Source organism: Anolis sagrei, chromosome 1 (assembly GCF_037176765.1).
Source record: "Anolis sagrei isolate rAnoSag1 chromosome 1, rAnoSag1.mat, whole genome shotgun sequence".
Taxonomy (NCBI): Eukaryota; Metazoa; Chordata; class Lepidosauria; order Squamata; family Dactyloidae; genus Anolis; species Anolis sagrei.
Genome location: NC_090021.1, coordinates 219,596,371 through 219,611,446, shown reverse-complemented (window position 1 = coordinate 219,611,446; position 15,076 = coordinate 219,596,371). Strand labels below are relative to the sequence as shown.

Genomic DNA, 15,076 nt, shown 5'->3' with positions numbered 1-15,076 from the left:
CCAAATACAACAGAAAGCTAGAAATGTAGAAACAAATGCTATTCGTTTGCTGTAGTAATATGCAATGTGACATTAAAGCTTACATTGACTAGAGCATACAGCCAATGTAAACAAGGCTCTCTTCTGCTTTCAGTCCAAAAATTTAGCAGAAATAGCCTCAGAATTCCTTTTATTGCAGAGATGGGCAAATGCAATCAATCTGAAAGCTAATTTCCTGCCACTGGGGTTCACAGAGAGTGTAAAACTGCCCAAAATAACCCCAAACAAACCACAGAAGACATCAGTTCTTAGTGTTAAATGATTGAATGAATGGGGTGTGATCTATTAAATGCTGTTTTTCTATTCCTGGAAGCTCTCAGAAAAGGCAGTTTATTCTTTTGGTTTGGCTTGGAAAAAAATGGTCCAAAGGGTGACTATGAGCATGTTTAGGACCATAAAAAAACCTCGGGGGAGGACATGTAGCCACAGCTCCATCCTTTGAGCAACCATACTTTATTGTCACATGTGAACTAGCTGGACAATAGTAGCTATTTTCTATTCTTTGTCTTGGCATTAGCTAGAATTTGCTTATTTGATTTAACTTTTTCCCTGATTTTATTTTTTGAAAAAATAACACTAACTAAACAGCTTAAATTTAACATGTGGTGCCATTTGGAAGGAACATTTCAGGGAGGGAAACACTAAATTAAATATTGATAGTGGTTAAAGTCTCAGTATATTACCAGTATCTGCAAAAGCAGGGAAGCAAGAAAAAAACTAGTCACAATTGACAATTTCTTTCAAAATCCTTTAATGTCTTCTTTGGGTTTTTTAAAATATATTTTTCTTAGCTTAGTAGCCATCCGCAACTAGAAGCATTTATTATTATATTATAATATATTGTAATATATTATTATTATTGGAGGGGTATACTACAATATAGAATAGTGTGTTTAAAGGAATTCCCTTGCTCATTGTCAGGTTTAGTGGTTAAGGTAGCAAAGATGGATTCAGTACAATGAATGAAAATCTGTATCCTTTGTTTTGTTTCTTAAAAATGAACTTTAGTACTGCTCAGACTTGTTGGGGGCAGGGATCCAAACATTTTAAAGGACAGAATATATTAGAAGTGTTATGCAAATTATCAGTAATGTCAACATTCTTTTCCTTTGTAAGCAGTGCCTATGCATGTTTTATAGAAAAGTAGGAATTAAATATTGATATCTAAATAATAAAAACACACAAGATGGTTTATCTATAAAATTCTTAATGAAGAGAATCTGTCAGTTCTGGAACTCACTCTAAATTGTTTTATTTTCTCACATTTTCATGCTCATGCCTGACATCATATCATTATTCCATTTGCCTGGCACATCTACACAAATCTCTCTTTCTTCCCCTCATGCACAGTCCCTCTTTCATGCCACTTCCTTGCAGAAGACACACCAAAGTGCCCTCCAAGTACAGCAGAAGGCAGAGGTGTTGCTGCAGGCTGGGCACTATGATGCCGATGCCATCAGGGAATGTGCAGAGAAGGTGGCATTGCACTGGCAGCAACTCATGCTCAAGATGGAAGACAGGCTGAAGCTGGTCAATGCCTCCGTTGCCTTTTACAAAACATCAGAGCAGGTCAGCAGGACAGTGCCTTATCTATATAGTGTTTGCTTTCTTTATTCTTCTATGTATTTATGAATGTCCCCATACAATATGTTGAATTATATGAATTCTATGAGGTAGCATCGATTAGCACCTAGTTTGTAGACCAGGATGTAGATTAAGATCACACAATTTTGAAGGTCGGGGAGCCATCCCCCCACTTCCAGAGTGCCATTCCCTCCATTATTAATGCCATGAGGCCTGGGATTACAAAGCAGGATTACCAAAACAACACAAGTGACAATGACAATGATGATAATAAGTGAGCAGTGAAGATTTGTTACCCACTCTACCTGCAGAACCCTTCACTGTGAGACAAAAAGATTTTATTTATAACCCACCTTTCTGCCAAAAGAGGTTCTTAATAGAGTTTAGCCTTTTCCACTATGCATTGACCTGTGAACTTCTCCAAAAGTTCCCCTAGTTCCCCTTTGGAGAAATCATAGTGGGTTATGTTTCAGTGTTACCACTGAACCATTTTCACATCAATTATTTTATGTGAAAGAAATTCTTACAGGAAAAGCCTCCATTGGAAAGCCAGCATTTTCCTGAAGAGTTGAGCCTAAACCATTGATAACTATTTTCAAGCCACTTCCAGATTATCCATGCTGTATTAAAACACATCTGAAACCTACAAAAGACTGTAGATCAAACAAAGTCTATCTTGTTAAGAATTCCAGCCATATAATGGCAAACCAGCTACACATGAAAGTTCATGACTAGGATATGATTAGAAGAGCCCACATTCCTCGGCAACGGATATAAAGAGGCATAATACATCAGATCCTTGACATGATATATAGATATCCTGTCTAGTGGCCATTGATAGTATTGTGCTCCATGAATTAGTCTAATCCCCTTTACAAACTATCAGTTAACAGTCATCACTACATCATGTAGTTGTACATTCCACAATATAATTATATTGTATTGTGAGTGAGGGAGAAAAGCTGGTCTATTTCCCACACATACAGCATAGTTGTATACATCTCTGTCATGTCTTCAGTTACTTGGTTTTTTTTCCTAAGCTAAATTCAAGTTCTAAAGTTTATAACCCTTCCTCATAGGACAAATCACCATAGTCCCATTACTCAAGAATGAGGTTTAGCAGCTCAGAACAATCTCTAAATATGTTGGCTCCCTTCCCCTAAAAAAGGGGGTTCCTCTATTTCGATAAGGAGCCCCTGATGGCTCAGCAGGTTAAACCACTGAGCTGCTGAACTTGCTGACCGAAAGGTTTGTGGTTTGAATCCACAGAGCAGGGTGAGCTCCCACTGTTAGCCCCAGCTTCTGCCAATCTAGCAGTTCAAAAGCATGCAAAGGTGAGTAGATCAATAGGTACAATTCCAGTGGGAAGTTAACAGCACTCCACGCAGTCATTCTGGCCACATGACCTTGGAGGCAGCTATGAACAATGCCAGCTCTTCAGCTTAGAAATTGAGATGAGCACCACCCCCCAGAGTCAGACATGACTAGACTTAAAGGGGAAAGCTTTATCTTTACCTTTACCATCTAGATAACTAAAAATAGTGGTCTCATATGAGACCAGGTATGGCTATTATCTACAAGACAAGATATTTTTCTTCCATAGAGGTCCTGTTGATCAAAGATAGTGCAGATAAACTTTAGGAATCAAGCCTCTTCCACTATAGACCTACAACCTGGCCAGAGAGCCTCATTTTTCAGGAACTTATATGTTTTTATAAATATTAATATTGCAATATTCATATCGTGTTGTTTATGACTATTATAGGTTTTATTTTTTCTTATGTTTTAAAATTTTATTGTAGTTAAAATATTGGAATAAATAGCAGAAGGTTTATTATATCATGAAATATGCAGCCAAAAACAAATTATCCCCGTAGGCTTAAAAAACAAATTACAACAGAATAAATTTCCATACAATTATAAAATGTAATAGAAAACAAATATTTCAGATAAAGGCAGTTTGTATGACTTAGCTCAGTGTTTCCTTTCAAAGGTTTTGGACTGGAATTCCCATCATCCCATAACAAGCATTGCTGCTTGGGATTGATGGAATCTGTAGTCTAAAAATTGTTTTCTTATCCTAACATGTCCTCAGTTCAGAATCCCATGTAATGTTACCTATGAAGCTGTCTTAAATGAAAGTGGTTAATTCATTTGTAATATATCATCTCTGCATCAGCAAGTAGTTTGTGTAACTGGCTGTTCGAACAGGCGTTCGGTTAAACAATTGCAATGTACACGATGAATATAGGAAACGGAATTATGGAAGACGAATTGGATCACGATTCTAGTTACGAGAAGTTAATGTGTTGTTATTGATGTGTCATTTTGTATATTATGCTGTTAATGGTTTTTAAATTTTGTATGCTGTTGGATTGACTTTTGCTCTTGTTGTAAACCGCGTTGAGTCGCCTACAAGGCTGAGAAATTGCGGTATACAAGCAAAGTAAATAAATAAATAAATAAATAACTGAGCTATTTTGTGCTGCCTCGTGCCTCAGGTCTGCAGTGTGTTGGAGAGCTTGGAACAGGAGTATCGAAGGGATGAAGACTGGTGTGGAGGTCGGGATAAGCTTGGACCAGCATCTGAAATAGATCATGTTATCCCCTTAATCAGCAAACACCTGGAACAAAAGGAAGCCTTTCTCAAGGTCTACCCTATTCCTCTCCATAAGTAGTAGTTACTGTGAAAGTAGTTGGGCAATGATCCTTGGGTGGGAATCAGTTTAGACCAAATGCAAATTATGAACTGTATGCCTATATATCCCTATAGAACAAAAGTGTATTTACATATTATTTTATAGTAGTGAGAACCAGCACAGCTTATGCTTTATGTACAGATGTCCATTCTTTCTGGAACAGCCTCATGAATGGACAGCCTATAGACATCCCACATCAAGAATAGAGTTTTGTAGGGGTTTCTTTGTTTTCTGACTCAGCTCCAAAAAAGCAAAAATGGGTACCAGTTCTGCAAGTGCTTCTCAATTTGCAGCAGCTCCTTCCTTTTCAGTCCACTGAAAAATTACAAGTTCCTACAAAGGAATAGATCTTTTACAAAATTGTTTCAAGATTGTACTCCTGAAACGAAAATAACTTACTCACATGAACAACATTTTTATGAATTGACTTCTGATGTGTCACCAGGACAGAGCATTGTGAAATAATACTGCCCCCCTACACACACACACACACAAACAATATTCTATGTCCAGTTAACTGACTATGCTATGAAAAGACTGTCTATCAAAATGAAGGAGTGTAGTTAAGCATTGCTGAATATGGCTTTGGAAAGATGGTTGCAGTTTTTGATTTCTAGGTAGCTGTGCACTTGTTTTCATAACTGGGGCTGGGGGGTTGCGATGGAGGAGATAAGCTGCCAAATTAGAGGGCAATTGAAGTTTCATGTTTTCTCCTTATCTGTTTTCTACACTGTATCTGTATGTAGAGAGTAAAGTCCCCAACATGCATATTTTGTACCCTGTTCCCTGCTTTGGTTCCTCCTAGTTCTCAATTTTGAGGCTATAACTGACTAACTGTGTTGTGCCCTGCTTCAAACCATGAAGACAGACGGGTAACACACAAGTTGTTGTTGTTAGATTGTGGTTAAAGCACATGTATTGCATTATACAAATCAAGATTCATTACCAGGCATTTCCAGTTTAAATGAATTCAGGACTGGGAGGGACTTCACCTTTGTCTTGTCAAAACTGATGCCAGCCAATTTTGAGAGTCTCATTAGAATAATGCTATTTATTATCATTTTATATTGGGTAGCAAAGAAATTATGGCAGGAAGTAACAGGCATTTTTTTTGCTATGCTGCCCCCTCCCCAGTGCCACACCACAGCAAACTATGCTGCATATACATCTACAAGCGATCCTCAATTCATTGTTTTTCAAAGTGACAGCATACACATGGTACAATTTTGAAGGCATATACTCCAGGAGAAATCAACTAGCATCTCCTACAATAAAGATTTAGATCTATCACCATCTGTTAGGCTCTTATACTATTGCTTTTCTGCTAGAATCAGCCAATTTTTCCATGTAGCATTTTTTCTTATCGCAAGCCATCTCCAAGATGATGGATGTGTGTGACTGCTTCTGACGCTCTCTCAGTGTTTTGTCATGCACATCAGCATCTTTCAGAGGTCAAATAAAAAAAGCTCATGTCACAGTTCAGTAGGTTTCTTGATGTTTTATTTTCTTATCCACTTGTCGAAAGGGTAACTATTATGTTTGGGGGGTGTTTTTTGCTGCCCATAGGCCTGCACACTGGCACGAAGGAATGCAGAAGTGTTTCTCAAGTACATTCACCGAAACAACGTCAGCATGCCTGGGGTAGTGAGCCATACGAGGGGACCTGAGCAGCAAGTAAAAGGTCAGTGTGCTCTTCAAGAGAAGTGGTAATGCAAAGGCAGGGTGATCTTTAGAAATACAGTGTGGACTTGCTGTCTCTGTTCCTTCTCACCAAAGAAATTTGCTTAGAGTAGATGAAATGTATTGAATATTTGCCATTTGTGATCGTGACAAATGTATGCGCCTTCTATCTGTCGTGTTGAACATAGTAAGATTAGAAAACAATTGTGTGATGCTAGAATATTGCATGTTATCTCCCCCTCTCCCTTTACTGGCTCAGAAATGTGGACAATGAGTTTATAGAAATTTTTCATATAGAAATTATCAATGTGTTATCTTCTGTAGTAGCAAACCTTCCATTATTCTATAGATAATTCAGACATTAATAGCTACAGGATACCTTTAAAGCAGGAGTTATTAAGATTGTTTGTCTGATAAACCATAAAATCTATCTTGAATGCCTTCAGTTCTTAAAGAGTTCCAACAGTAAAATCTTCATTATAATTAAAAGTGCCCTGCAAATAGGCTTTGATAGCTACCAGCTTAATGGTTTATCAGAAAATTAGCTATCTTTAGTAGTATGGTTAACATGTCCAGAAAAACTTGTGTGTCAAAATGCAGCTTATTGGTTTATCATAAGATCAAGACTCTGAACTGCTGAGTTTTTTTTTATTTCCTGTCAAAAGCATTGCAAACATAAATTAAAAACTGATAAAAATAGGAGTACAAGCGGCTAAATAATTTTTGACCAATACTGGACAAGAGGGATCACATTGTCTATAGCTTTAAAAAGACAAAATAAGATACCATGGATGTGTAAAATGTGTTATATAGTTTATTCCTAGGTTACTTAGTCAAGTGGGGGAAAATAGAAGATGTACAAAAAACCAAGTGGTAATTTTGTAATTTATCACATCACCATTTCTGAGAAGAAAATAATGTGGATTAAGCATTCTGAAAAATATTTTTTCAGACATAGTATTAATTTGAGAAAGCATTCCAGTGTCTCAAAGCTGTAATACAATTAAATATGAAAGACAAATACCTTCCAAATTTGAATTCTATGCGAGAGCTATTGTGATCATTCAGTATGTCTGCCACGAGAGTTAATAACATGGTTACAAATAAATAAAATAGAAATGAATAGGCAGATGTACTAAGTGCAATGCAGAAATATCTCTTCTAGAATCTGAATTGTACCAAAGTAGTGATTTTGGCAGCTTCAAAGTCACTGATGAGAAGAGGATCCTTTATCTGGCTTTTCCTGTCCTGAAGACCTTGTCTGACGTTGTTGCATTCACAGTGGCATTTGTGGTGCAGAAGCAGCAAAATAAATCAAGAAGTCATGAAACATAGGTCTGCACATCCCGTGCCCAGGGAACATAGGTTGTGCGCCTTTTGTACAGGCATTCTTGCAGTCTACATTGTAATATTTCCAGTGCCATGCTAAATCGTTTCTCCAAAATTAACACTGGACAGTTAATCTGCTATTTGTATAGCTTTCAGATTGTTTTTGGTCTTACTTGTCATTTTTCTACCTAACCTGAAAAAACATTGTCTGACAAGAAGAGTGTAGGTTTTTCTGTTGCCTTATTTCTGTGTTTACTTAATGAACTACTTGTGTTAGTAGCTGCCTGTCATCTACAGTCTTGTTTTGTTTTGTTTTTTAATCTGGAGCCTCAAGCTCTGTGATGAATTGAGATCCACTTAACTACGATACTTGGGATCCTTGTACTAGGGTAACAACTCTCCTGCTTTCCTCCACAGCCATTTTGAGTGAGCTTCTCCAGAGAGAAAACCGTGTTCTTCATTTCTGGACCTTGAAGAAACGGCGATTGGATCAGTGCCAGCAGTATGTGGTCTTTGAACGCAGTGCCAAACAGGTAGCTTGGCAAAGCTCTCATCTCTTGTCTTCATGGATCTTAGGTTTTACAATTAGGCCCTGTTTAGTTATTGTAGCTTTAGGAATATACATTTCACATTGTAATGTTCCAAGTAAAAACTGTATACCCATTAAAAAGACTTTGGAAAGTAAGCAGGGTCAGTTATCACTTGGATGGTAGGCCAGGTGCTCTTGGTTACATTTAGAGGAAGGGACTAGCAAAAGCACCTCTGTGTACGGCTTACCTAAGAAAACCCTATGAAATGTATGGGGTAGCCCCAAAATCAACAGGCATCTTGAAGGGGCATACATGCATATATAGTAAGAAAGGTTGCTGTTGTGTAATTCACCACATACATGGTTCTTTCCTATGTATCATGTTCATTAAGTTCAGCTCTTATCTACTGTTCCTTCCAGCATAATTGGAAAAGGGTGAACTATGGAACCCAGACAGGAATATAGCCAGAATCTATCAGTAGCAGCTCTTCTCACTACATATGTATGGAGTATTCTCTTTGTTGTATTCTGGCAACAGTAGTAAGGACAAAATGATTTTCTTTCATGTCCTCTGCATTTAGAAGGGACAGTAGCTGTAGACTTCAAGTCACTGCGACATGCAAGCAAAATTTTGCAATGTGACCTGAATGTCAGCTATGACAGCATACCCTTGAACCTTCCTAACTGAAAAACCTATTTAGGAACTTTTGATGTAAGATTTATTCTTATTCTTCATACGTATCTGTGATTGTCCGCAGTCTTTCATTTTACATAATCACTCCTTGTTCCTTAAGTCTTCCTTTCCTTATTGTTGGTGGTACTACTACTATTGCAGAAGATTTTGAAACATGTTTTAGAGATGTCAGTGAAATGGATCATGTGTATACAAGCAATCCATTTTGTTTTTGTTTACTGAATGGTTTTCCCCAATTTTTTAGGCCTTAGACTGGATTCAGGAAACAGGAGAGTATTATCTTTCTACTCACGACTCCACAGGAGAATCTGCAGAAGAAACACAGGAACTTTTGAAAGAATATGGAGAATTCAAAGTACCTGCCAAGGTGAAGCATACTTTTGATTTTTTTTAAAAAAATTATCTCAGTGGTTTCTGTTAAGATATTAATAAAGTTATGACTGGTTTAGGAATTTGATGTTGAGATTGTTTGCTTAGCAACAAAATCTTCATAGAAAAGAATGAGTAATCATACAACTGCATAGAATTTGATGCCTTTTACTTGGGCCTGTGTCGACCATTTGTACAGATCAGAGGAAGAGAGAATTGGTTTTCGATTTATATAGTAACAATTCATGGGATTTTTTGCTTGTGCCTTCTATTTCTGAATAAATGTGGGAAAATAAATCCATAATAGCCTTGAAGGTCAATTGCAGGTCACATAATTTCAGGCATTAACTATTGTAAAAGAACAAAAAAAGCCATATTCTTCTGCACTTAGCTCTTAAATTTCAGCATCTGCCTATGTTTGTTGCCATGTTTTGCAGCCTTCCTAACATCATTTTTAGTTCATTCTAGTTAAAATGATTTCCACTTGTAGGAAACAGAGCGCCTGAGTTTTATCTATCCTCCAGATCAGTGGTTCTCAACCTGTGGGTCCCGGGGTGTTTTGTCCTACAACATCCAGAATAATAATAATAATAATAATAATCATCATCATCATCATCATCATCATTATCATCATCTTTATTTGGAGTTTAGCGCTGTTAGGATTTCTGGGAGTTTAAGGCCAAAGCATCTGGGGACCCACAGGTTGAGAACCACTGCTCCAGACAAAAGCTGTTCCTGTGAGTTGGAAAGAGCTAGTAGAAATTTAAAGGATATAACTTGTAGGGCTATAGTTGGTAGGGGTTAATCAGTGAAATTTGTATGATACCTTGCATATTTGTAAGTCTTCCCCTAGATATAGTAGAGATCATCTATTTCATTTTTGTTTTCTACACTAATCTAAACTGCTTTTGAATTTCTATGAGGATCCCTGTGAATACCTAATCTATTGAAAATGCTATTAGCCGTTGAAAATCATGTTAATGTTTACTTTATTTTGGATTAGTTGAGTTGCTTTTATTGTGTACTGTCCTGAGACCTTTAGCTAGAGAGTGGAATAGAAATGAATGAATGAGCAAGCTAGATCTCACTGCTTGTGAATCGGCAACTCCTTCACTCCTGCAGTGCCTCCATGTGCCCTAGAAAACTTCTCCAAAAGGTTTCCCATGTCAAGATGTGTGGAGGGCACCAGGAGGGAGAAATATCACATATTTTGTCAGAAGGAGCAGGTTCTAGCATAAATATCCAATTGGAGCCTGCCCAGTGGCTGAGAGGGAATGTGCAAGTTCAAAAATATTTTAGATTTTTTTTTAAAAAAAAACCATCCCACCTACAAAGGTCTCAAGAAAGTACTAAATACTACAGTTTAAGTGGTATTTTTGAAGAAAATTTGGTCCATATGGATATTTTGTGAACTGAAACTGAACCAAATATTCACGGTGTGATAACTGAGGAACACTCTTTTGAGCAGCAAACCAAGGAGAAAGTGAAGCTTCTCATTCAGCTGGCTGATAGTTTTGTAGAGAAAGGACATACTCATGCTACTGAAATCAGGAAATGGGTTACCACCGTTGACAAATGCTATCGAGACTTTTCAACGAGGATGGGGAAATATCGCTACTCTTTGGAGAAAGCTCTTGGAATCAATACAGAGGTACTGTAACTCACAAGTTTTGCTGACATTCCTTTGAAGAACTTATGGAGGAATTGGAACTGTATGTTTTTTGTTTTGTTTTGTTTTTAACCTTTGTTTTATGATTCATTAATCCCTCGAGAATTTGGCAAAATCTCTGTCAGAAAAATCACCATCAAATGACTTGGCATGCATTTACACTGTAGAATAAATGCAATTTGACATCACTTTAGCTGCTCTGCTTCGATCCAATCGAATCATGGGAGTCATAGTTTGGTGATACACCAGCACTCTTTGGCAGACAAGGTTAAAGGCTCTGTAAAACTATAACTCCCATGATTCCATAATATTGAGCTATGGCACTTAAAGTGTTGTGAAACCTCATTAATTCTACAGTGTAGATGCATACTTGGATGCTAACTTCATATAATAAGTTTCTTTCCCAGAATATACTTCCTTTACTTCCCCTTTCTGCTGCAGCAGGAAAAAAGTATCCCCCTCTCCTGCAAGACGACCTGATTCTCTTTTCCAGTTAATTTCTCTTCTGTTTTCTTTCAAAAAATAATTGAACTGCAAGGCATGAGATGCCAAAATCAAATAACTGAATTAAGAAGTACTAGGTTCCTGTAATTTATTGTTATGAAATAGAAATCAGGCACTGCCATTTAATCTTGTAAAGAAAAAAATAAGATTATTTTCTTAGGACAATATTGTAGAAGGTGCAAAACCTCCTTCCCAATGCAGTTACATTAGGTGATCCAGTGTTACTATGAAAAAGTTCATGCTTTTCTGAAGAGAGCTCCACTTGTGTGGAAAAGAGGCATTAGATGGATAGATGGTGTCAAATGGGATGGGGAAAATGAATGACACTTCAAAAATGCTCCCCTTTCCTTTCTGGCAATGTAAGGGTGCATCTACACAGTAAACTAATCCAGTTTGACACCGATTCAACTGCTCTGGCTCAATGTTATGGAATTCTGGGAACTGTAGTTTGGTGAGACACTAGCCCTATTTGGCAGGAAAGGCTAGAGATCTTGTGAAACTCATCACAGACTATCACTCGTGGCCAAGTATTATTTTCTTGCAAGTATAAAGTCTTGGCCGTGGGTCCATAAGGGACTGTAGAAACCTATTCTTGATCCACATATTCTTTCGCATATTCTTTCGCATCAATTTCCAGATGGAAGGTGGTTCCTACAAGGGTTGGCTTGATGCACCTTCCTCTTCACATGTTTCTCCCTTTTGCCCTCCATTCGTGCCTCTTTGAATTCCACAGCACTCCTTGTAACAGCTAACCCCAAGATAGAATGCTCGAAGGCCAGAGCTTTCCAGTTCTTGGTGTCTATGCTACAGTTTTTAAGGCTAGCTTTAAGCCCATCTTTAAATCTCTTTTGCTGTCCACTGACATTCTGTTTTCCATTCTTGAGCTTGAGTTTTGGGAGACGGTGATCAGGGATTTGAACAATGTGGCCAGTGAAGTGGTGGTCTTTGCTTCTTCCAGAATGCTGACATTTGTCCACCTGTCTTCCCAAGATATTTGCAGGATACTTTTTTTTTGGAGGAAATGCTGATAGAATCATTCCAGAAGTCAAGTGTGACATCTGTAGACAGTCCACGTTTCGTATGCGTATAACAGAGTTTGGAAGACAATAGCTTTATAAACAAGCATCTTGGTATCCCTGCAAGTGTCCTGGTCCTCAAACACTTTCTGCTTCATTAAAAAAAAAATGCTGCACTTGCAGAGCGCAGACAGGGTGTTGTATTTCAGTATTGATGTTGGCTTTTGTGTAGGGGTGGCTTCCAAGGTAGCAGAAATTGTCAATATTTTCACATTTGTGCCATTGCAGAGGGATTGGTGCCTGCTGGTAGAGCACTTTGGTTTTCTTGATGTTCAGTGAGAGGCCAAGCTTTTCACATACTTCTGCTAAGGTGTTGGGCATAGACTACATTATCATCAGCATATTGGAGTTCTATAAGAGACATTGGTTTTGGCTTTCAGCTTGCCGAGGTTGCACATTGTTGATGGGAAGCTTCCCACCAGCATGGAAATGCGCTATTAGACATCAACAATGTGCAAAATCGTAGCTATGAAGATGGAAAATAAGGTTGGGGCAATAACACATCCCTGTTTTGACACCTGATGCCACCTTAAATTGTTCATTTTGGCAGCCATTGCTGTCCAAAACTGTTGCTGTCATGTCATCATGGAGGAGCCGCAGGATGTTCACAAATTTATCAGGGCATGGTCCAGAGAGCATTGCAATTCACTGTATCAAATGTCTTTTCAATGTCAGTGAATGTCATGTACAGAGGTTGATTTTGTTCCTTACATTTATCTTGGAGCTGTCATGCAGTGAAGATCATATCAACTGCTTCTCTAGAGGGCTGGGAGCCATTCAGGGATTCTGGGAGGATGTTTTCTGAGATAGATAGAAGTCAGCTTGCAAAGATTCTTGCAAAGATTTTCCTAGCAGAGGTTACACGGGAGATACTGTGATAGTTTCCACAGCCTGTTCTTTCCCCATTTTTGAAAAGGGTGATGGTAGTGGCACTCTTTAAGTCTGCCGGGATCTTCTCAGTCTCCCTCAGTTTTACAGTGAGCTCGTGAAGTTGTTGTGTCAGCTCAGCTCCACCATCTTTAATGATTTCAACAGGGATCCTATCAAGTCCACTGGCTTTGTTTTTTTAATAACAACTGTGAAATTACAAATCCCATGATTCCATAAGGTTGAGCCATGACAATTTAAATGGTGCCAAATTGCATTATTTCTGCAGGGTAGATGCACCATAGGTGTGTTCTCTGGTAGTCATGAATAACTGTATAGATTAAATTGTTCTTTATTCCTCCATAATATTCATATCAGTAGCTTTTACTTCACTACTTTTTCTTCCAGTGCTATTGTTATTCCTTTCATTTCCATCACTTTGTATGTGTTGACTTTTACCAGGTGTGGAAATGTGTTTAAAACCCAAGTCACATATTTTTTCCAGGATAACAAGGATCTAGAATTAGACATCATTCCAGCAAGTCTGTCAGATCGTGAGGTGAAGCTACGGGATGCCAATCATGAGGCTAATGAAGAGAAAAGGAAGTCAGCCAGAAAGAAAGAGTAAGTGGTGAGATGAGGGTGTCTCAGTAGCATGACACATGAATGGAAAACAGCAGTAATTTCATCTTAGAAACTTGGCAATCTGAACCCCTTGTAAGGCAAGTAGGATGTCCTGTACATTAATATTGAATGTAGCATGGAAAGAAAACAGAATTTATGGAAAATAAGATATGTGTAATGGAACAGTTGCAAGAGTCTGGAATGAGCCCATTCCTTATTAATTGGAATATAGTTGTATTCTTGCAGCTTGCTAAAGAATGTAACTATGTTTTCTTTGACCATGGTTTGTGACTTGTTTGAAAAATATATCTGATCAGACAGGATCTTCAACTAAACATTTTCTTTAGACATAAACATAAACCATGATATCTTGTTCTCGTTGTTCCCTATTTGCCTTGCAAGGAATCCTCTTGTTGTCTTTTTTCTACTGTGGCAACCTTATCTGGGGTAAAATTCCTTTATCACTTTTCATATTGAAATACAGAAATCTCATGGAGCTTGCTTCTTATTGCTGCCTGAATCCCTGAAAGGCTGAACAGAATTGTATGGTTGCCCTCAATGGAACATGAAAAAGCATTATACACAAACTACATTATGACAGAATGTAATACAAGTGGTTGTTCTTTCTGATGTGAATGACTAAATATTTATTCATTGTATTTATCAAGATAAAAACTGTGTTTATATAACCTCAGTAAGATTACCAGCATTTCCATTTATTCTTGGTTCCAGAAATTTTACAGTTTATAGAATCATGCAAATATTATGTAAATTATATAGTCATGTTGAGATAGCTTGAACATAAAAGATCAGATGTAAAGTACCATAATATTTGTTCTAAATTGGTTCTCATATTACAGGAAAAAATATAAAATAACTGATGTTTGAACCATTGCAGAATGGGGGAAGGAAAAATATTAAGAAATATTTATGTTGCCAAGTATCTGGCATTCTTCTGCAAGTATTTATCTTATTTTTACATTTACTTTTCTTTTAATATATATTTTCATTACAATTTCCAAATACACTGACAACTGCAACCATTAAAAAGAGAAACAATTAACTAATAAATAGAAGAGGGGAACAAAGTATCTCAAGAAGTGCTTGAGATACACAGGAAGATAATATTAATAGAATAATGACATTCAACTTTATTTGTAGTGGTTATGAACCTTGGCAATATGTCTTACCTATTCAGCTAAAAACTACCACATATGATTCTTCTGATTATGCTGTCTTAACAAACAGTCAAAATCCACAGTTAGTACATCATTGTTTATCCTTTCTTTTCTATTTCTTGCAAAAAGTCAATCAGGGGTTTTCAGTCCATTAAGAATAACATAAGTGATCTTTCTCTAATCAAGATGAGTGTCTCCTTCTTTGGGAGTTTTTCAACAGAGACTGGGTAGTCAT

General features: G+C 37.4%; 1 protein-coding gene across 8 annotated transcripts in view; it reads left to right on the top strand.

Moving 5' to 3' along the window:
* The window catches only part of KALRN (kalirin RhoGEF kinase), a 607,994-nt gene that overhangs the window by 424,385 nt on the left and 168,533 nt on the right, over positions 1-15,076 (top strand). For 6 of the 8 annotated variants that reach the window (XM_060774943.2, XM_060774970.2, XM_060774952.2 and 3 more), the window contains exons 17-23: positions 1,390-1,608; positions 4,125-4,274; positions 5,889-6,003; positions 7,749-7,864; positions 8,799-8,921; positions 10,392-10,574; positions 13,545-13,663. In XM_060774943.2, the coding sequence (XP_060630926.2) occupies positions 1,390-1,608; positions 4,125-4,274; positions 5,889-6,003; positions 7,749-7,864; positions 8,799-8,921; positions 10,392-10,574; positions 13,545-13,663 (1,025 nt within the window). The remainder of the gene's footprint in view (positions 1-1,389; positions 1,609-4,124; positions 4,275-5,888; positions 6,004-7,748; positions 7,865-8,798; positions 8,922-10,391; positions 10,575-13,544; positions 13,664-15,076) is intronic. The other 2 variants (XM_067473328.1, XM_067473327.1) reach the window with 1 other exon arrangement.